The sequence below is a fragment of the Crotalus tigris genome, unplaced genomic scaffold (genome assembly GCF_016545835.1).
Source record: "Crotalus tigris isolate CLP2741 ecotype Arizona unplaced genomic scaffold, ASM1654583v1 scf7180000017661.16357234195:1864864, whole genome shotgun sequence".
In the NCBI taxonomy this organism is placed as follows: domain Eukaryota; kingdom Metazoa; phylum Chordata; class Lepidosauria; order Squamata; family Viperidae; genus Crotalus; species Crotalus tigris.
The window spans coordinates 165,071-188,171 of record NW_024096548.1 but is presented as its reverse complement, the minus strand read 5'-3'; the positions used below and the strand labels follow the sequence as shown (position 1 = coordinate 188,171).

Genomic DNA, 23,101 nt, shown 5'->3' with positions numbered 1-23,101 from the left:
TGTTTGAGCCATTAGCCATGGTGGTGCAGTGGTTAAAATACAATATTGCAGGCTATTCCTGCTGACTGCCAACAGTTCGATTCTCACCGGCTCAAGGTTGACTCAGCCTTCCATTGTTCCAAGGTTGGTAAAATGAGGACCCAGATTATTGGGGGCAACATGCTAACTCTGTAAACCTCTTAGAGAGGGCTGTAAAGCACCGTGAAGCGGTATATAAGTCTAAATGCTATTGCTATTTGTTTAGCTTCTGTAATTGAGACCCTATCAAACGTGGTCTTCCAAAAGTAGCTGCAATGAAAAAAAAAATCTTTCAGGGATTTTTGAGAGGATGGCCTGAGGCTTGATTGAATGATTTTTTTAGGGTTACGATTACTCAAACCACCCAGCTATATTTAAGAAAGAAGCTATGTAATATTGATTCCTACGAAAGGTAGGCAGTGTACTACTACACAGATTATAAGAAATCAAACTGCCCAACTTGTTGGCCAACAGTGAATATACAACAGCAAGGTTTCAAATCAGACTGCAGTCAGTTTGATCTATGAGTTTTCTAAAACACCGCTAGTTTTCCAGCTGTCTTTTGACATTAAGGCACCCTCATTTACTTGTCTATATTGTGTAGGAAGGTCTACAGCTTCAACCTAGCAAACTCTTTAAGAAGGGCTGCAGAAGAGTTGAAGCAATTTTTTGGGGAGGGGAGGGGTGAAAAATGTGTGTAGGTATGTGTTGCCAAAGGGCTCACAAAATATAGGAACACTTGTAATAGACATAGTGTTGGTGTTTATTTTTATTTTATAGAGAAAATGTATATGCTATTGTGCTGGAGAAAATCATCCAAGCAAGACATTCATGCCTAGAGTAAATATTGCTTGTTCTTTTATTTAGTAATATCCTCAGAAACAGCCTTCACCTCCTCCCCCCACTCCTTGCTCCATAATTCTCATATTGGTCTCTCCTGTGCATTTTGAAGGTCAGTTTTGTTCCTGGAAAGGTTTGATCTGAAATTAAATTAACCTTCTGGGAGGCATCTACTCTCCGGATTAATGGAAAAAAGATTGCATCGAAGCTCGACGATTCAAAAACGGTATTCTAAGTGGTATTAAAAATAATAATACTAAAGAAACACTAGAGGGCGCCAAATGAAAATGCTGCAATTCACACATAGCTTAAGTAGAGCAGATAAAATTTCAGCACCCAAATTGGGGACAGCTCCCGAGTCCCTGGCCAGCCTTCAGTTGCAAACATAATTATCAATAGATCTCTTGATAACAGATTGAATTGTAGCATAGGTTTGACACTCCGTACCTTACATTTTCTATTCTTGGCCATTTTATTTTGCAAATTCAGCCTGAATTCTCAGTATTGCAAACTCTCTGGATCAAAGCATATCTTCCAATCTTTTTGTTTGAATTTGAACAACTGTGCATAAATTCTAAATTGGGTTATGAAATTCAATGTGCATTCCCCCCCCAAAAAAAAAATCAAAGTCACCCAATGTTACCAACATCCTATTTATTACTGACTCCATGACCGGGGTTCCAGGTTTCAACAGCCCAGTTCAGATTAAAGGAAAGTGAAATAATTAACCTTGCATATCTTAAGAAGGCTAGTTTAAATCAGTTCAAAGTGGCACTGCTTGAGATGTTTGTGAATAAGATTTTGAACCTCTTCATAAAAGAGAGATGAAATATATACGGCATGGCCCTCCCTCAAATGAAACTCCTATTGTGTTCAACAGAATTTATTTTCATGTCTTAGCAAGCGGCAGCATCTTACTGACTTTATCTGTCTTTGGAAGCTAAGAAGGAGCTGGCTTGGTTACCTATTCGGATGGGTGTCTACTTGGAAATCCCAGAACTGTAGGCTAGAGGAAGAGATTGAAAAGTATCCTTCTTCTTCTATTGCTGCCCAGAAAACTACACACACTAACACAGAGGTCCCCAATCCCCAGTACGTGGACTGGCACTGGGCTATGGCATGTTAGAAACTCCGCACAAAGAAGCGAAGCCCCATCCACGGGATGCAGGCAGCTCATGAAACCACGCCCCCTCCAGTCTGCAGAAAAACCTCTCCCTACAGAACCGGTTGCAATGTATGGCTGTGAAAGTTGGACCATAAGAAAGGCTGAGCGCCAAAGAATTGAGCTCTTTGAACTATGGTGCTGGAGAAGACTCCTGTGAGTCCCCTGGACTGCAAGGTGATCAAACTGGTCAGTCCTAGAGGAGATCAACCCTGACAGCTCTTTAGAAGGCCAGATCCTGAAGTTGAAACTCAAGTATTTTAGCCACCTAATGAGAAGGAAGGATTCACTGGAGAAGAGCCTAATGCTGGGAAAGATTGAGGGCAATAGAAGAACGGGACGACAGAGAATGAGATGGCTGGATGGAGTCACTGAAGAGTAGGCGTGAGCTTAAATGGACTCCAGAAGATCGTAGAGGACAGGAAGGCCTGGAGGAACATTGTCCACGGGGTTGTGATGGGTCGGACATGACTTCGCAACTAACAATAACAACAACAGAACTGATCCCTGGTGCCTAAAAGGTTGGGGGCCTCTGCACTAACACACAATCATTTCACAGAATCAACTTTAATTTCAAGAAGACTTGGGGTGATTTTAGCTTTTGCATCAAGGGTAGCAGTTGCAGTGACAAAATGTTACAGGGGTGAGTGGGACGAAGAATATTAATAGTATTTATGGTGTTCTTGAATTCAGATAAGAGAGAGAGAGGATGGAAAATGTGACTCCCTGAACTAGTAATATCTTGCATTCTGTGCAATCTTTGTGCAGATAAGGAGCTGTTCGCCCAGATACAGCTGCAGTGAACATTCCTTAATCATACTATCCATGATTAGTGTAATCTAAATTTAGGCCAGCTGTGCATCTCTTGGAGTGAGCTGTGCCCTGTGTTAAATAAAGAGAAATAGCATAACTTCAGATTAATATTCATGATGTGTCTTAAAATGGTGAAAGTCCTTTCTGGAAGCCAAATAAACTTTTTTTGCCTGTTGTATTTGCTTTCCTTGCCCTCCTTTAGAGCTGTCTAAGGAAGGCTCGGGACTTCCAAGAAGGAATTGGCAAAAAAAAAAAAAAAAAAACCAACCCAAAACCATCCTCTTCATTAATCTCCATTAGCAGATGAGACTTTACTCCAAACAAATAAAAGATCTCAACTCATGGAAATCTACCTGTAGATTTAAATGACTGTGAGATAGATAGATAGATAGATAGATAGATAGATAGATAGATAGATAGATAGATAGATAGATAGATAGATAGACAGACAGACAGGTAGGTAGGTAGGTAGGTAGGCAGGCAGGCAGGCAGACAGACAGACAGACAGGTAGGCAGGCAAGCATGCAGGCAGGCAGGCAGGCAGGTAGGCAGGCAGGCAGGCAGGCAGGTAGGCAGGCAGGCAGGCAGGCAGGCAGGCAGGCAGGCAGACAGACAGACAGATAGGCAGGCAAGCATGCAGGCAGGCAGGCAGGCAGGCAGGCAGACAGACAGACAGGTAGGCAGGCAAGCATGCAGGCAGGCAGGTAGGCAGGCAGGCAGGCAGGCAGACAGACAGACAGACAGATAGATAGCAAGAAGGAAAGAAAGAAAGAAAGAAAGAAAGAAAGAAAGAAAGAAAGAAAGAAAGAAAGAAAGAAAGAAAGAAAGAAAGAAAGATAGAAAGAAAGAGAAAGAAAGAAAGATGGATGGATGCAAGGATGGATGGATGGATGCATAGATAGATGCATGGATAGATGGACAGACAGACAGACAGACAGACAGACAGGTAGGCAGGCAAGCAGGCAGACAGACAGACAGACAGACAGGTAGGCAGGCAAGCAGGCAGGCAGATAGATAGATAGCAAGAAGGAAAAAGAAAGAAAGAAAGAAAGAAAGAAAGAAAGAAAGAAAGAAAGAAAGAAAGAAAGAAAGAAAGATGGATGCATGGATGGATGCATAGATAGATGCATGGATAGATGGACAGACAGACAGACAGGCTGGTGCTCATCTCTTGTTTCAAGGCCGTTGAGCCAGCACTGTCCAAAGACATGTCCATGGTCATGCAGCCAGCATGACATCCTGGAGCACTGTTACCTTCCCACCAAAGTGGTGCCTGTTTATCTACTCACATTTGCATGCTTTCGAGCTGCTAGGTGGGCAGGAGCTGCAGCGAGGACGGGAGCTCACCCCATCCCCTGGTGCTCATGTCTTGAACCTGGGCTGCCGGCTTTCTAGCCGACAAGCCCACTGTCTTAACCTTAAAATGTCTTCCAACAGCACTGGCTCAATGGCCTTGAAGTGGAGAGGAGCGCTGCCCCCTACAGTCGGCAGTGAGTAGCGGAGTAAAATCTGCAGGGACTCCTTTAATTTAGCTTTTATTTATTTTGATATATAGACACACACACACGTATATGTATACATACACACAGAGACACAGTCACACAGAAACAGATACATAGACACACACACACACACACACACACACACACACACACACATTCTCCTGTCTCTTCCTTAAACACTCTTTCCTTTTTCCCGTTTGCCAAAGAGAAGCTTCAGTCTTGGAAAATCAAAGAACGTTGGAGCTTAGTTACACAGGCGGTAACCAAGAAATCTGCTCTTACTCTGAATTCATTACTCACGATCTGGAGACATCTCGGTGAGATTTACTGCAAAATCCGCTTTGTCAGAGACGGCCTTTGGTGGTCATTTGTAAAATTTAACTGGTTCAGAGTGGGCACTGACTGATACGGGGAGGCCCCCTGGCAAATATAACTCTGCTCTGTGCTGTCCGCGCCATCTGCACTGGCTTCCAATCGGTTTCTGGGTCTAATTCAGTGTTTCTCAACCTTGACAATTTTAAGGCATGTGGACTTCAACTCCCAGAATTCCACAGCCAGCAACGCTGGCTGTGGAATTCTGGGAGTTGAAGTCCACATGCCTTAAAATTGTCAAGGTTGAGAAACACTGGACTCTAATTCATCGTAGAGTGTTCCAGATGCTTTGGACTACAATTCAAGTCCTGTTTTTTGTTTTGTTTTGTTTTGTTTTGTTTTTCTCAATAGCCGTAATGGCTCTGACAGATGGACAGACAGTTAGGTCGCAAACTGTACCAGTCAATATATGAATTATTCCAAAGGTAGACGGTCACTTTTGAGCTACGAGGTTGTGCTCTAACTCTCCCAAAAATATAGCCTTATGGAAACCCAGGGGACGATGTTCAGTGGGCACCAAGCTGAAATCTCTTGGTCCATCTACAAATCTTGCAATTAACAAGGTATACAGTACGCTGGTCACTAGGAGACAAAAATGACTTGAGATGCGCATTAAAAAAAAATTCACTTCTCACCCTTGTGGGTGGTCTATGCCTTCTTCAATCTTGGAGCCTGGGACTTTGAGGGTTCTGTTGTTCCTGGGATCTATTGGAGCCACTCTCCCACCCTGGAGATCACAGCCCTGAGTTTTCCTACCACTACTGGGATCACTTTGGCCTTTACCTTCCACCTCTTCGTTAGTTCCTCCTTCAGACCCAGGTGCTTCTCCAGCTTGTCATATTCCAACAATGGTTGGAAGCTGATCAAAGAAAGAATCCACCTGGAATTAAGGAGAAACTTCCTGACAGTGAAGACAATCAACCAGTGGAACAGCTTACACCCAGAAATCGTGGGCACTCCATCGCTGGAGGTTTTTAAAAAGAGACTGGACAATCACCTGTCTGAGATGGTATAGGTTCTCCTGCTTGAGCAGGGGGCTGGACTAGAAGACCTCCAAGGTCCCTTCTGGCTCTATTCTATTCCAACTTCTTCTGGATGTTGGCACCACTAGCAATAGCACTTTAACTTACATACTGACCCATCATGCTTTTATAGAACTCTTTGGGCAGTTTATAATATTACCCTATGGCCCCCAACAATCTGGGTCCTCCTTTCACCATCCTCAGAAGGCTGGAAGGCTGAGTCAACCTTGAGACAGTTAGGACCGAACTCCTGGCTGTGGGCAGAGTTAATTTGCAATACTGCATTCTAACCCTTGTGCCAAATCAACGGCTCCTAATCACCACTGCTGTCTTCAGGTGCTTGTCTACTATCATAACGTTTGCTGGTTAATATATATTAGGGCACAGCATAGTAGCCAGTGGTGGGATTCAGCTGGGTTCGCACCACTTTGGCAGAACCGGTAGCTAATTTTTTGTTGCCCAGGCCCGGAACGGACTTCTGTAAGTGGCATCCACACAGAGAACCAGTTGTTCACATATTTGAATCCCACCCCTGATGGTAGGCCAAAGTGACAGTCTCTCTGGAATAATGTATATATTAACTTATACATTTGTGCCGTGGATGTATGTATATGCGTATATGCGTGTGTATACATCAAGTCATATTTGATTATATATGATTATATAACCATGTAGTTAGATTTTCTCCATGATACATACACACACACACACACACACACACAGAGAGAGAGAGAGAGAGAGAGAGAGAGAGAGAGAGAGAGAGAGATGTTTTTGTATGTGATTGTTTATTTATTTATTTCATGGAGAAAAATCTCTCTATAATAATTCTAACATAACGGAGCCATGCACAAAGTTGGGAATAGCTGATTCACACAATACCTTAAACCTTGACAAAACACAATGCTTGTCTGTGTAGGATAACTCAAAAGCGATGGCTTGGTTCACATAATTTACTGAATACAATCTCCTCAATTCAGCTTCAATCCAGGTCAGCATGTTTGGGGAACCCAGTTACTCTTTGCCAAACCAAGGCTAGGCAGGTAGATAATCTTTCCCCAACCACACCCTCCAAAAGTATAACAAATGACAAACCAAACTCCCTTACAACGCTGCAGTGCAACAACTGGCTATGCAGCCTGTGGAAGAGAGAAGTCATCAACACCTCTTCCAAAGCATCGGCTTGAGGACGTCCGATCTGTCCCCATTAGCTTATCCACTCTTATGGCTGGACATCTGACAACTGCCCAGGACTGCCCCCCTTTATGGTCCACCAGGGAAGATAAAGGTGGGTTGCTCATACATCATGAGGAAGAAGATGTTGAGGCAGCACCATGGAAATCAGAAAAAAAAGGTCTTCATTTGTGAACCCAAATGCGCTTTTTCCAAAAGGCAACTGGATTTTCTTCTTGTTGTTGTTTTTTTCTTTGAAAATGTTTCACTTCTCATCCAAGAAGCTTCTTCAGTTCAGCTTCTGGGATGAGAAGCAAGATATTTTCAAAGAAAAAAGAAAACCAAGAAAATCCAGTTGCCTTTTGGAAAAAGCATCTTTGGGACATGCGTGACCTGGATGATTGAGAATCTCCACGGACCTACACTGGTGAACTGAGCCATTTCATCTTTTCATCCTTTGGTGACCTAGATACACTAACCCAGGGGTAGGCAACCTTGGCTCTTTTATGACTCGTGGACTTCAACTCCCAGAATCCCTGAGCCAGCATGGCTCAGCTTGGAAACCTGTCCCTTTCCCCTCAGCATAGCTGGCTCAGGAATTCTGGGAGTTGAAGTCCATAAGTCATAAAAGAGCCAAGGTCGCCTGCCCCTGGTCTAGATGATAGGAAGCTTGGTTCTTTTATGACTGGTGGACTTCAACTCCCAGAATTCCTGAGCCAGCCATGCTGAGGGGAAAGGGAGAGGTTTCCAAGCTGAGCCATGCTGGCTCAGGAATTCTGGGAACTGAAGTCCACGAGTCATAAAAGAGCCAAGGTTGCCTACCCCTGCACTAACCACATCCACATGTCCTCGAAGTGGCTTGTCTTTCTTCATCCCTAAAGTTACTGAAGAATTCCTTGTTGGCCTCGATCAGGCCCGTCCAACACGTGGCCCACCAAGCAATCTTGTACAGAAAGTCAATGAATTCACTGGCACCACTGTCATCCTCAAAAGACCTCCAGCCTTCACTACCCAACCTCAGCTTCCCTCCTGCCACCAAACTGGTGATGGACGTGCCAAGGCTTAATCTGCAGCTCACAAGGATTTTTAATTTAACTTGAAGGTCTCCTTCCCTCTTCCGGTTTTACAGGCTTGCCCTGGAGGATATTCAGACGACGTCATCCCTGCCCAGAAGTGAATGAACACTGTATGGCCTTCTAATTCTACTGGATTTTTTCTCCCCTTTATCTTTCAATGACAAAAATGCCTCCGTCTCTACACAGCTGGTTGCCTACTTTCGGGGGATGCTGGCTTGTGCAGGGTTTGCAAACAGGAATGTTCTCTCCAAATGGGAATAGGGTTCTCAGCCAATTCCTGATAAAGAGATTACGGATTTCTGTCTTCCACTGATTTCCCATCCCATCACCAAGTTTCCCTGGGTAATGAACAAATTAAAGTAGTTGAAAAAAACGACGACAATGGAAATCTAGTAAAAAAAATCACGATCCGATCACAGCATCACTCTAAAACCCAGCAGCGGAACAGAGGAGAGAGAAACGCATTCAACCAAAGAGCAAATTGACTGGAAGCTGTAACGTTCCCTGGGCTCAAGACACAATGTGGCTCGGAAGATTAAAATGTTTCAGAACTTTAAGCCAGTTTTAGAGAGCATTGTAAAAAGCTCGGGCAGGGCATGACACATCTTGCAGTGTTAGGAGGCACTTTCCAGAAGATCTTCCTTTTGACTGCATTAATCTCTCCTATGGACAGTTGTCACACAGTTGTCTGCTTGTGTGTACACAGTTCTCTTTCTAAAATAGTTTCAGTTCTCTTTGTATGCCTACAAAATCTGGTCCAGAGGGTTTGAGGCCTTATCAAAGCAAGCACGTGCCCACCATATAACACTGGATGTCGCTCACTGGTGAGACCATTCAGTTGAAGATCACAGTTAAAGAGTTAGCTTTGAGGTCCAGCAAAAGAGTCTTTTCTGCCCTGGCTACCACCCTCTGGAACCTCATGTTCCCCCCCCCCAGTGAGATCTACACCCATCTTTTGGTCTAAAAGGGCCTGAAACCCGGGTTCTGCCAATTGGCTTCGGACCCCGATACACTGAAGGTGGTTCATGAACTTAGATAGGACCACTGTTTTTTTTGTTTAAAAAAAAAAAAAGGTGCCAGAACTCACACACGTCATACAACCCGCCTTGCCTACCCTACAAGGTTCCATCCAAAAAAGGTTCCGGAACTCCATTCTGGGCATTCTATGACAAAAAAAAAAGCCCTGGATAAGACCCTACCCCTTCCCCATGTGTATTTAGTTCCCTTCCTTGCCACTTTTGTTAATTTTTAAGTCAGTTTCCACGTTAATATTATTTTAATGATTTCTTGTATTGTTTTTATTTGGTTGTAAGCATCAGGAGAAAGAGCGGCAAGGTCTGGAGGTGGCAGAGTTTGCTTCTGATTCTAGGCTGATCCCTCTTTTAACCCCATCCCCAGATGTTGCCACTCTCCTACGCTTACCACCAAATAAAAGCAACATGAGAGAAGGTTACAATAATATGAATGTTAAAGTATAATGTTAAAACTGATGTTAAAAAGATTACATCAGGTTTCTAAGATGATCCCGTTTTAAATCCTGCCACTCCTTCTCCTACAGTAAGAAAGCCCAGAGAGTTGTCTCTAGGCAAAATGGGGGAGGGAAGCATACAAATTTAATAAATAAACGAAGACTTTAGACCTGTTAAATCTCTGCATCAATGTTTTTTTTTCCCCAGCTCGCAATATTCTCTAGGTCAGGGGTAGGCAACCTTGGCTCTTTTATGACTCGTGGACTTCAACTCCCAGAATTCCTGAGCCAGCCATGCTGAGAGGAAAGGGAGAGGTTTCCATGCTTAGCCCTGCTGGCTCAGGAATTCTGGGAGTTGAAGTCCACGAGTCATAAAAGAGCCAAGGTTGCCTATCCCTGCTCTAGATGGTTAATGAGTCAGCTGAAAAAGTTGGGAATCTTGTTCCTTAAAAAAAAAAATCCAATATATTTCACGAGCTACAAAGTTTATACATGTAAGGAATTCTTCCACCTCACTATCAAGTGCACTAGGCCTGTGTTGAATGGCCTGCTTAGCTGAGTTACTCAATTCATCTCTTCTTCTGAGTAGGTCACACCATACGTCAAGCTATAAACTAAGGGTAGGTCAAGTGGGCTTGCATAATGTACTAAACCACAATAAAATAAAATATCCAAGCTTTAACTTAACCCAGCTTGCCCTATTATGCAAGAGGTGTGTGTACATCTCATAGTTTCAAGGGCAGACTATTCTGTTCTTTTCCAGAACGTTCTGTTTTCCTCCTGCTCTGGTCTGCCTGGGGGAAACTTCTTTTCTGGAAGGAATTGTTCTGGAACAGGAAATAAATCTGAAACGATAGCGTTCCCCTTCCTTATAAAATGCACCTATTAGATCATTTACTGACCCATGGAAAGATTTTGTGGGGATGCCATTAATACGAGTCAGTCTGAGCTTCAATCCTCCTGGTCAAAACAATTTCTAAAATAGTTTAGAGCTTTCTCACATTTGGACCTAATATTGTTGCAGCAAATTTTATTTCATTCTGTCACACAATGAATGACTCGTAGGAAGTTCTCCATTTGGGTATTCTTTCTTCCCTGGAATAAGCATCTGCATAAAATAAACAGCTAAATCAATAAACAAATACACCATGCCTTCTGGAAATCAAAATGTCAGTATCTGCATTGTTTCAGTTCCCAATCCCTTTTTTTTTTCAGTTTCAAGAAACCAAACCACAAAGAGTCAGCGTAATTTATTGCTGGGACAACAATTTACCAAATAAATGGCTGAACTATGGTTTTCCTGTTTCCCACTTTTAATCACAACCGAGAGAGCCAGATCATCAGCCAAACTCATTGTACTGACCTCTATTTGATTCACATTAAATGGTGTTTCAGAACTTTCAGAACTTCAACCTGAATGACAGCAGAACAACCCTGAATTCAACTAGCCTGATTTAACAGACAGATGAATCAATAGAATCCTGCGGGCCTCAGACACAGATTTAGCAGATGGCTTGGGCCACCTGATCACATTCAATCTGTCATTTTATAAACATCAGAACTAAACTCAACAGCTGGGATACAGATGGGAAAGTCCTATGGATACAACAGGTAAATATGCACAAATTTGAACTTGCATAACATCTCACTGCAAAAAAAAAAAACCAAAACAAAACAAAAAAAAACACCCAAAAAACTGGCTAGTGATCCCAGCTAACAAAACACAGCAGCCAACCAACAAAAAATGGGAAATTTTAGAAGAATGTTATAAAGGTAGAAGTCCTATATCCCAACTTCTTCCAGCCTGGGACATTATAAATGTGTTCCAGCTCTATAAATGCCTAATATTAACGAACAGCAAAATAATACGGGTGTCGAAGTTCCAGAAAGCTAGAAGGGAACTGACAAACACACGGCAGCACTTGGGGAAGAGTCCTGTAAATTGAATGAGGATGACTTTACTTTTCGTGTAAAAGTATATTCTACTTGTCATATATAAAGCTATTCTCAAAACAGCTCTTCTTCTGCTTGATGAACTCTGCTGAATAATTGATCAAATACTATAGAGACCCAATGCAGCACTGAATGAGAACTCAGAGGAGAGGGAATTAGGTGACATTATCCAGGGACACCAAAATAACCTCCCTCCTTTCTCAGAGTCTGGATCTGTGCACACTCCGATGCAACTACAGATTCCTCCTGGTTGCATTGAAAAATATTTTGAGAGAGGACATATAGGGAGATTTGGACAGGCACTGCATCTAGGTGCCCAGATTACAGCAGCTGTATTTGGTGTAGGAATACTGTGCTCAGCTGGGAATCTACAGGGGATTTCTCCACAATGATCTGGCAATCCAGAAGCAGGAAGCACAACAAGGGTTGACCTTGTGTATATTTCCTTGGCCATCTGTAAAAGAAGGATGGGACGCCAGAATGTTTTGTGGCTTTCCTCTCCATTCTGATGCTCCCTGTGGATGCTGGACCTTCAACTCGACTTAGGAAAAATGAGATTCAAGAGGAATGCTATCCTAAGAGGTCTCTTTCCCTCTGATGAACTAGTGCTACCAACCACACTTGCTTTTGTGAAGGACATTGTTTTCAGGAGTCACCATCCATATCACAGAGGGAAGAGCATCTCTGTTGTGTTTTGCACAAGGACCTCTCCTTACCATCACCACAGACAAAGGTCTCAGAATCCTACACATCTTAGGCAGGACACGCAATAGTGTGTCCTGGTTAGGTCTGGTCTAGCAATGATCGGCTACTGCTTCCAACTAATCCTGAGTAGGAGGTGAACCAACTTGCCCAACTGGGGGTGGGGGGTTGGGGAGAAGGAATCCACAAGAAATACCTGGTAGATGGAGATCACCACCTGTCTGGGGATGAAGGTCTGCATGATGAGCTGCAGGAGGGAGGTGACCAAGCCAGCCAAAATAGCCCAGGTGAGGGGCAGAGGGAGCATGCTGTAGGTGGCGAAGAGAGTGAAGAGCACGTAGCCAATGCCATCGCCAAGGAGACCACAACCCAAGCCCGCAGCCAAGATTTGGGTGGCCATCGCCACCCAGGTGACCACACCACTGTACTGCAGGTAGGTGTAAGAGGTTGTGTCCTTCCTGACCACCACTAAGGCACAGATGACCACTTCGATGCCTGTGAAGAAACCCAGCAGAATGCCCTTGACGGGGTCCATGGGGGCCAAGGCCAAGGTCAGGTGGAGCAACAGGAGAGTCAGTTTGGTGAGCACATCCAAGATGTTCACCACCACTTCCGACTTCCGCCTCTGGCCCAGGAAGTAGCGCTGGTAAAGGCGCTCCAGGTCCCGAGACTTGAAGGAGTTGCGTAAGGTGGGGAAGATCACACCCCGGTAAGTGTAACCCCAATTCAGGAAGAAATCGGAGTTGCTGGGAGCACAATCCAGGTGCAGGAAGCCCAGATCGCCACCGCTGCTGCTGCGCTCGGGGAAGACTTTGGTGCCCCCGTTGTTGTGGCCACTGAGGCTCTTGCCCGCGGACTGGCGCCGGGACGGATGGCTGTGATTGGGGCAGCAGGGCTCTTCGGAGCCCAGGGCTTTGCCACCACTGCAGTGTTCTTGAATGAAGCGCTGCTCCGTGATATGGCGCACGGCGGTCTGCCACAGCAGGCGTTGGGAGCGGGCCCCATCACTAGGGGGCGTCTGGTTGATGGTGTACAACTCATCGCTGTCACTCAAGCAACGTACCTCGGACAGCTCCATCGTGGGTGGGGGTCGGAGCAGGAGGAGGGAGGTCCTGTCACATTGAAAGGCAGCTGGTTTCCCCCCCCCACCTCTTTGGCAGGGGGATCAAAGGTCAATCAGTGGCGGCAGAAGACAGAGGGCTCCCCATGCCTTCCTTGGCACTGGATATACCTCGGCAGCAAGGCAGGGCTTCGCCAACTGCATCCCCTTCAGCTTCCAGGTGAAGAGCGGGCAGGAAGGCGCCGGAAGTCTGGTTAAGTGGAATCAAAGCCAGAGGCCTCCCAAGTCCTCCCCAAGAACTTCCATGGAGCCTACAGACGAAGTTAGAGAAGGCCACAAACCCCCGGGCACCCTTGGGAATGTTGGAAGAGGGAGATGCCCAAAGAGGACAGTTTGGAAGCTCCCATTCCGAGCCAGCCCCGTCCTTCTTTCTCTTGGCAGCTCTCCAAGTTTCAGCCCGAAGGATTTCCCATCTTTTCAGTTCTTTCAGTTCCTTCCTTAGAACGAAGCCAAGACACTTGAGGAAAAGAGAAAGTGCCTATCTAGGCAGCCGAAAAGGTTTTTTTTTTTTCAAGCACAGGCGGGGAGATGAACGGTTATAGGAAGCGCAGGCAACTTCTCCAGCGCAGGAAGTTAGGGGGGGGGCTTAGGAGAGAGGTGGGCAGGAGACCACCCGGCGATCTCCGAGTCTAGACAAGCGCAACGGGGAAGCCTAGATAGAGGCGGCTGCAGCTGCGGGCATCTCGGCCGTTGCCCCAAAGCGGCGACATCGGTCCAGCGAGGGGACAGGAGGGAGGGCTCGGATGAGCGGCGGCGGGGACCGACGGACGAAAGCAAACGGCCGCGGTCGAGGCGGTGGAGCCCAAGCGAGGCCGGCGGAGGCTCTCTCGGCGCCTTCCGTGCCACGGACCGGCAGGCAGGCGGGCGGGCGGGCGAGCAGCTCAAGGCAGGCGGCCGGAGGGCTGACTCTCTCGGGCTCGGAGCATCATCGCCGGAGGCGCGTCCCGACAGCCCCGCCGCGATCGCCCCCCGAGACCGCCGCTGCACCGGACGGGCAGGACGCCAGGACTTTTCCTTTTCTTTCGGGAGATCTTGAAGCGAGGCATGACCCGGAGGGGGGGAGAGTGGAAAGCAGACGCGGGGCGACGAGGCTGGATCCGCGCTCCGCGGGGCTACTTGGCCGCTTTGCCCGCAGCCGGAGAGTCACCGGCGGCGGAGGGATGCATCGCCGGCTGCCGCCACCCGCCGCCCTCCGTCCCGACGGCCGTCCTCTCGGAGCTCCCACGCCGCGGATGGGCCAGCCGGCTCCCCCGGGCACACGCCGCGGCCGCCCCGCGCGCCTCCCCCGGACGCCGGGCTGCCCTTCCGCGGAGGAGGAGGAGGAGGCGGCGGCGGCGGCGGAGAAGCCGAGGGAGCCTCCCCGGGCAAGACCGACGAGGCAGCTTCGTCCCCGGCACACACTTGCCTCGGTTCCCCGGCTCGCCAAAGTTGCTGCGCGCTCCGGGTCTCGCCTCTCCGTCTCCTCCGCTCGGCCAGGCGCGGCTGCCGGCCAGGCGCGGCTTCTGCTCCGGCTCCTGCAGCCCGACACGGCCGGTGCTCCCTGGCGGGCGAAATCCGAGCCGGCGCAGGGACGATTCGGCCGGGTTTCTCCTCGCCCAGCCGCCGCTTCGCCTGGGAAGGGCAGAACCCGGCGCGGTCAGCTGATGGCCCGGGTGACGTCAGGCTCTCGCCTCGGCTCCCCTGGGCGCCCACTTAAAGAAGCCCCAGCCTCCTGCCGCTCCCCCCCCCCCCACAAAAAAAATCCGGTCGGAGCTGAAGAAGCTTCTTGCCTGAGCAGCGAAACGTCTTCCGAGAAAAAACAAGACCCGAGTCAGGCCAGTTGCCTGGTGAAAAAAAAAAAAAAAAGCAGCTTTGGGAAAAGTACCAGCCTCCTTTTTCTCTCTCTCGCCCCCCCCCGCCGCTCCCCTCCCCAGCAAAGGAGCGACGGCCTGCCCGCGGCGCCTGCAGGAGTCGGTTCACACGTGCTCCGTCACACGCGCCCAGCACCTGCGGCTGGCCAGCAACTCGGGCGAGGAGGCTCAGCCCGCGAAGAGATTGCCAAACGCGCAGGCGCGCAAACTTGGTCTCTTGGCTTTTTGGGGTAAGCTGCAGAAGAGACGTTTGGGAGGGGGGGGGGTTTAGTGTGCAGAAGGAGGGGGAGAAAAAAAAAAACTCGATCCGAGCTGGAACCGGTTCAGTTCAAGGCGGTCAGCAGCTTGGAAACGAGGCTCTCCGGAGAGAGAATGCGGAATTGGGTATGGTTAGTCCTGAGTGAACTTGACCATGCTTTTTTGGACTGATGTGAAAGATGGCAAAGAGCTCAATTATTCCGGGGCCCAGAGGACCCAGACTCGGGGAACTTAAATTACAGAGAAGCAGATTCTGAGTGAGTAGAAGTGTCTTCACAACAGGAAGAACAGTTTGAGACCAGTTTTCCAGCGATGGGGGCCTTCCTTGGTTAGGAGCAGGCCATCCATCCATCCATGCATCCATGGAGCAGGCCATCCATCCATCCATGCATCCATGGAGCAGGCCATGCATGCATGCATCCATCCATCCATCCATCCAGGATGCTTTAATTTGGATTCTTGCATTGAGCAGATCTTAGACTTTATGGCCAGCGCATATCCCCAAAGCAATATCCAGGACAATATTAGGATTAGTTTGGAAATACAGACCCGAACCATGAAGAATAAATTTCAATAGACGTGCATTGTTTACTGTGCTGTGTTAAGCCACATTTGCTTGTGTTTGCAATGCACCTTAAACCATACTCCAGTTTTCTAAGATGCCAACAAGTCAAGTGGGTGGCTTTGGGAGAACCATAAATACAGGAAGTGAGTCCTAAGCTGAGTCATTTTCTTCCTCTCCCCTTGGATCATAAGGACAGGAGCCACACCCTGCTGGATCAGACTCCTGGCCCATCGAGTTCAACAGTCTGTTCCCCGGTGGCCACCCAAGAGCATAAAGAAGCCTGCTAGGCTCCTAGCAAATGGCCTTTGCAGTATCCATCCCCTAACTGAGAACCAGTTTCGTGTAGTGCAGGGGTAGGCAGTCTTGGCTCTTTTATGACTCGTGGATTTCAACTCCCAGAATTCCTGAGCATGGCTGGCTCAGGAATTCTGGGAGTTGAAGTCCACGAGTCATAAAAGAGACAAGGTTGCCTACCCCTGGTGTAGTGGTTAAGGCATCAGACCAAAACTAGGAGACGGTGAGTTCTGGTCCTCCCATAGATGTGAAAACTGGCCAACTCTGAACCAGTCACTGTCTCTCACTCTGAGGGTTATTGTTGGGGAAAAGAGGTGGGGAACATTATGTGCAAAATACAAATAGAGATTTAATAAGTAATTCTGGAGCGAGAGGGGGGAGGGAGGGAGGGAGAGAAAGAGCAGTTTTGGTTTCACTGCTTCTCAAATTGCTTCCTTTGTTACCAAAAACCATTTATCAAAAAGTCCTTACTTAAATGTCCCTGTTGAGATTGGATAATGGGCCAGTGTGCCATTACCCAAAGGAAAAATAGTTTTACCCAATTTGGGGTAGTTTACCTAAATGGTCTACCTGAAGGGATGATCTAAAACTGTTTTTGGAAAGGTTTGAAGCTGAAAAAAGTAAAATTAACTCTTAAACAAACAGTCCCTCCTTCCTTCCTTCCTTCCCCTCCCTCCCTCCCTCCCTCCCTCCCTCCCTTTCCTGCACCAGAGGGCAGGACATGAAGTAATGGGTGGAAGCTTGTTAAAGAGAGATCCAACCTAAAAGTAAGGAGAAATTTACTGATAGTGAGAACATTTAATCAATGGAATAATTTGCCTCCTGGAGTCATAGGCGTTCCATCACTGGAGGTGTTCAAAAATAGACTGGACAATGATTTGATCAGAATGGTATCAGATCTCCTGCCATGAGAAGGGGGTTGGACTAGAACAGGGGTGTCAAACTTGCTGCGTCACGTGACGTGTCGCGACATACTGCAACTTTTTTCCCTTTGCAGGAGCTGGGATGGGCACAGCTTCCATGTGATACATTGGCCCACCTGCCAGCAGTTTGACACCCCTGGACTAGAAGACCTCTTAGGCTCTGGTCCATGGAAAAACCTTTCTCCAGGGCACCGGTCCCTGGTGCCCAAAAGGTTAGGGACCTCTGTCCTAGAACATGCTACAGCAGGGGTGTCAAACTGCTGGTTGCATCCCAGCTCCGGCAATGCAAAAAAGATCGTGATACGTCATGACACGTCACATGACACGGTGAGTTTGACACCTGTGTGCTACAGCCTTGAAATATTAAGTATTAACCAGCCCTGACTCTGCTTTTGCTTGGCCAAGGGATTGACAAACCTGTTGAAGCCAATATTGATCACCGGAAGGAGTTTAAGAATGTTAAACCAGATCAATTCTCTACTCCCTTCAGTATGAAACATTTTAGCTAATGTTTAGCTAAGTTTCCCAGGTTGTTTTTGGCTGGGCAGAATGAAAACACTTTCTTCAGGTATCTTGCTTTAGAACAAGCCCCTTCTGTTAGCTTCATACCCACCTCAAGTGAACAAGGATTGGTTTTCCATAAACGCTGCTTAGAGAGCATTAGCTGTCTGTGTAATTTGCATATTCTACCCTGCATAATATACCTCCAGAATTAAAGCCGCGGTTTTATTTGGTTGCTTTTTGGGAAAGAGCCACCAGGAATTGTGGACCTCCAGCCGTTCTTAAAACGATGTTCTTACTGCTTCAGTAAGACAAGGGGTTAAACACTGCAAACAACGTGCAGCATATTGCAGATTAAAAACAAAGCAGAGTGATAGAATCAATGACAGTATGCTAGAAGCATTCCCAATTTGATTAGGCTTCTTGGAGCAGAAGACCTCTTACGCCTGGTCTGGTCCAATTGGCCAATATTGGAGCAGTGACATCCTTCAAAGGGAGACAAGACAAAGGATACCCCTGGGATTGGAAGAAAGGTAGTTTAGACGACAGCCCACATCTGTGCAGACGGCACGAAAATAATGCCAACATCCCAAATACTGCAGCCGATTTTGGTCACCATATCACAAAAAAGATGTTGAGAGTTTGGAAAAAAAAAATCAGAGAAGAGCAACTAAGATGATCAAAGGCCTGGAAACTAAAACATATGAAGAACGGCTGCAGGGCTTGGGTTCGGCTAGTCTAAAGCAAAGAAGAAATAGGGGAGACATGATAGCAGTGTTCCAGTATCTGAGGGGCTGCCACAAGGCAGAGGGGGCCAGGTTGTTCACCAAAGCACCAGAGGGAAGGACGAGAAACAATGGTTGGAAACTGATCAAAGAGAGAAGCAACCTGGAATTAAGGAGAAACTTCCTGACAGTGAGGACGATCAACCAGTGGAAGAGCTTTACCTTCAGAAATCGTGGATGCTCCATCACTGGAAATTTTCAAGAAGAGACTGGACATTCAGCTGTCTGAGATGGTGTAGGTTTTTCTGCTTGAGTTGGGGGCTGGACTAGAAGACCTCTAAGCTCCCTTTCAGCTTCTATTCTCTTCTCTTCTCTTCTCTTCTATTCTATTCTATTCTATTCTATTCTATTCTATTCTATTCTATTCTATTCTATTCTATTCTATTCTATTCGACTCGACTCGACTCGATCTATTCTACTCTATTCTCTGTCACTAAGCCACAACACTGGTCCAGAGAAAAGAGGGAACGCTGCAAGAAAGCATTATCTACCAATAAAGGAGAATACTTGTAACTCAGGGTTGAAATGAGGGGTCCTTGCATGTTCTCTGAGCTTGCCTGAAAACAAGCAAGCTCAGAGAGCACCAAGGGCCCCCTCAAAGCATTATCTGCTTTTCTTCTGAGCTCTGAACCCCGTTTTTTAGAGGGAGGAAGTTTTCCAACCTGTTATTCTGAGCTGATCAGAGGACCAGAGAGTTGGAAGGACATACTTAGACCTTTGCTGGCAATCTCTAGGTGACATGATTGGCATACAAGTCAAATAAACAAACACCTCTGCTTTTTAGCAGAAGGACCCAAATGCAGCATCCAGGAAATTTAAGATGGGACCTTTGAATCTGATCAGTTGAAATTATTCCCCCCCCATTTGGAAATGACACTTATGGTGATGCAGTCCTGCTTGCATTTTTTTTAAAAAATAGCCATGGCACCAAAATACAGATATTTGGGGAGGAGGTCCAGATTTGGATATTTAATTTGAAGGAGGTTTGATGGAGTCTCTGAGGGAAAAAAACTGGGATATCAATTTCAATTGTTGAATTGAACAAAATGTTTTCAAATGGTTTCTTGATGTACAGGTAGGTACAAGAATTTTTTTTAAAGGAAATCAGTTTTAGAGGACCAGTTCAAATCAGTCTGATCGTTCAGTTTGGATGGCCGAACAGAATCGGATGGATTTCTCAAACTGAATCAATATGATAAATATAGACTAAGATATAAATAGAGGTAGGAGCAGAGATATGTGTCGCTTTGAATGTTTGAACAACAAAAGAAGACACGGTAGATGTTTATAAAATTTACGAATCTGTGCAAAATGCCGATTCTGGGATGTTTGTGGAGAAAATACAGATAGGGATGTTTTTCTTCCTGTTTCATAAAAAACAAGAATCATCCACCTGAAGCTGGATTAGGCTATGGGAAAGATTCAAGGCAGACCAAAGAACCATTTCTGTGCACGAAACAAGGATTTGTTGCATTAGGTTAAAATAGATCTGCTCTAAAAAAAGAAGATTTACAACATCCTATGTGGATAGTCAGAGAATTACGCCTCAGTCGGGAGCTGAATTACAGTTATGAAGCAAGCGGTTGTTGTGCCCAATTTTACAACCTTTTCTTGCCATGGATTATTGAGCAAATCACAATTGTATAGTGCTGGGGTAGGCAACCTTGGCTCTTTTATGACTGGTGGACTTCAGCTCCCAGAATTCCTGAGCCAGCATAGCTAAGCATGGAAACCTCTCCCTTTCCCCTCAGCATGGCTGGCTCAGTAATTCTGGGAGTTGAAGTCCACCAGTCATAAAAGAGCCAAGGTCGCCTGCCCCTGGCCTAGATGATAGGAAGCTTGGTTCTTTTATGATTCGTGGACTTCAACTCCCAGAATTACTGAGCCAACATGGCTCAGCTTGGAAACCTCTCCCTTTCCCCTCAGCGTGGCTGGCTCAGGAATTCTGGGAGTTGAAGTCCACGATTCATAAAAGAGCCAAGGTTGCCTACTTCTGGTATAGTGAATCACATGGTCATTAAGCAAATCCAGCTTCCCACATTGACTTTGCTTGTTGGGAAAGCTGTGAAGGTTGCAAATGGGGATCACATGATCTGGGAAATGTTATAAATACATGCTGGCTGACAAGCACCCAAATTTTGACTACGTGACTATGGGGATGCTGTGAAGTTTGTAAGTGTGAAGACTGAACGGTCATTAAAGGAATCATTTTAAGTCAAAGACTACATACAGGCAGTCCTCAACTTACAATAGTTTATTTAGCGACTGTTCAAAGCTACAATGGCACTGAAAAATGTGACTTATGACCATTTTTAACACCTACGACCTTCGGTTAAAAAAGAAAAAGCAGAAATATCCCCCCAATCTATCCATAGGGAAGAGAGAGGTGGGCAGCTGCTCAGAATGTTACTGACACTTTCACTGTAAACTTCTTTATTCACTCTTGGTCACATGACTATTATGAAAGGTTTTGGAAGATTCTCTCCCTCTCCCTTTCTTTCACACACAGACATGCGGACACAAGACAAGAAACATTTGGTGGAAACTAACCAAGGAGAGAAGCAACCTGGAATTAAGGAGAAACTTCCTAACAGTGAGAGCAATTAGCCAGTGGAACAACCTGCCTCCAGAAATCGTGGGTGCTCCATCACTGGAGGTTTTTAAGAAGATACTAGACAGCCACTTGTCTGAGATGGTATAGGCTCTCCTGCTTGAGCAGGGGGCTGGACTAGAAGACCTCCAAGGTCCCTTCCAGCTCTGTTCTGATTGATTGGTTGATAACTTTGTTTCTTTTACAATCCATTATTTATTTGTCAAAACTATGGTTTTCCCAGTAGTAATGTACTGTATGGCTGTGAGAGTTGGACCATAAACAAGGAAGGCTGAACACCGAAGTATTGATGCTTTAAAACTGTGGTTTTGCAGAAGACACTTGAAGAGTCCCTTGGACTGTAAGGAGATCCAATCAGCCAATCCTAAAAGAAATCAACCTTTACTGCTCTTTGGAAGGTGAAGCTGAAGCTCAGATTCTTTGGCCACCAAGTGAGAAAAGAGGACTCTGGAAAAGGCTGAAGGCAAAGGAGAAGGGGACAGCAGAGATAGTTAGATAGTGTCATTGACACAATAATCATGAGTTTTGGCAAACTCCAGAAGATAGTGGAGGATGGGGGGCGGTTGGTGTGCTTTAGTCCATGAGGTCACAAAGAATCTGACATGACTTAGTGACTGAACAACATTTATTTATGTATTAAATGTATGTGGCAACCCATCTTACTGGAACATGACTCTGAGTGGCGTGTCCAGTTAAGACACCATTGAAGACACACAACCTGCCTCCAGAAGCGGTGAATGCTCCAACACTGGAATTTTTTTAGAAGAGACTGGACAGCCATTTGTCTGAAATGGTGTAGGGTTCCTGCCTGAGCAGGGGGTTGGACTCGATGACTTCCAGGGTCCCTTCCAACTTTATTATTATTATTATTGATCATCGCACAGTCAGCCAGATGTTCAGACTGGATTTGGCATTTTGTCTACCTATCGAGTCCTTACCCAGGACCTGGGATAGGCAGATGTGGATGTTTGATGGTATTACAGATATCGTCGCAGGATAGAAGCAGTTCCTAGTAAGGCCACCTTTTGCAATTGACTAATAGCAAATTTGTCAATGCCAATGGTGTTTAAGTGGTACTCCAGTTGTTTTGGGATTGCACCCAAGGCGCCTGACTATTGGTACTACCCTTGCTTGCTTTTGCCACAGTCTTTCTATTTGTAGGTCTTTGTATTTTGTTATCTTCTCCAGTTCTTTCTTGTCTATTCTGCTATCTCCAGGCACTGCCACGTCCACTATCCAGACTTTTTTGTCTTTCTTATCGACAATTGTTAAATCTGGGGTGTTATGTTGCAGGTGCTTCTCTGTTTGAATTCTGAAGTCCCAGAGCAGTTTAATTTTATCATTTTCTATGACTTTCTCTATTTTATGATCCCACCAGTTTTTGCTTACAGGCAAATGATATTTTTTGCAGATCTTCCAATGCATCATTGTTGCTACTTTGTCATGCCATTATTATTATTATTATTATTATTATTATTATTATTATTATTGATCATCGCACAGTCAGACAGATGTTCAGACTGGATTTGGCATTTTGTCTAGCTATCGAGTCCTTACCCAGGACCTGGGATAGGTAGATGTGGATGTTTGATGGTATTACAGATATCGTCACAGGATGGAAGCAGTTCCTAATAAGGCTGCCTTTTGCAATTGACTAATAGCGAATTTGTCAATGCCAATTGTGTTCAAGTGGTGCTCCAGTTGTTTAGGGATTGCACCCAAGGAGCCTATGACTATTGGTACTACTCTTGCTTGCTTTTGCCACAGTCTTTCTATTTCTATTTGTAGGTCTTTGTATTTTGTTATCTTCTCCAGTTCTTTCTCTTCTATTCTGCTATCTCCAGGCACTGCCACGTCCACTATCCAGACTTTTTTGTCTTTCTTATCGACAATTGTTAAGTCTGGGGTGTTATGTTGCAGGTGCTTGTCTGTTTGAATTCTGAAGTCCCAGAGCAGTTTAATTTTATCATTTTCTATGACTTTCTCTATTTTATGATCCCACCAGTTTTTGCTTACAGGCAAATGATATTTTTTTGCAGATCTTCCAATGCACCATTGTTGCTACTTTGTCATGCCGCTGCTTGTAATCAGTCTGT

At 45.9% G+C, this 23,101-nt stretch overlaps 2 protein-coding genes across 5 annotated transcripts in view; one reads left to right on the top strand and one right to left on the bottom strand.

The window, feature by feature from the left end:
* ADCY8 (adenylate cyclase 8) overlaps positions 1–14,915 on the bottom strand; it is a 122,299-nt gene extending 107,384 nt beyond the window's left edge. For 2 of the 3 annotated variants that reach the window (XM_039335799.1, XM_039335800.1), the window contains exon 1: positions 12,295–13,176. In XM_039335799.1, coding sequence (XP_039191733.1) covers positions 12,295–13,176 — 882 coding nt within the window. Of the gene's footprint in view, positions 1–12,294 lie in introns of all 3 variants that reach the window. The other variant, XM_039335801.1, reaches the window with a different exon arrangement.
* The window catches only part of LOC120304823 (progesterone receptor-like), a 71,862-nt gene continuing 62,697 nt past the window's right edge, over positions 13,937–23,101 (top strand). Inside the window, exons 1-2 of one of the 2 annotated variants that reach the window (XM_039335802.1) lie at positions 13,937–15,298; positions 20,904–21,839. In XM_039335802.1, the coding sequence (XP_039191736.1) occupies positions 13,962–15,298; positions 20,904–20,943 (1,377 nt within the window). In that variant the 5' untranslated portion in view covers positions 13,937–13,961 and the 3' untranslated portion in view covers positions 20,944–21,839. Of the gene's footprint in view, positions 15,299–20,903; positions 21,840–23,101 lie in introns of those variants that run through there. The other variant, XM_039335803.1, reaches the window with a different exon arrangement.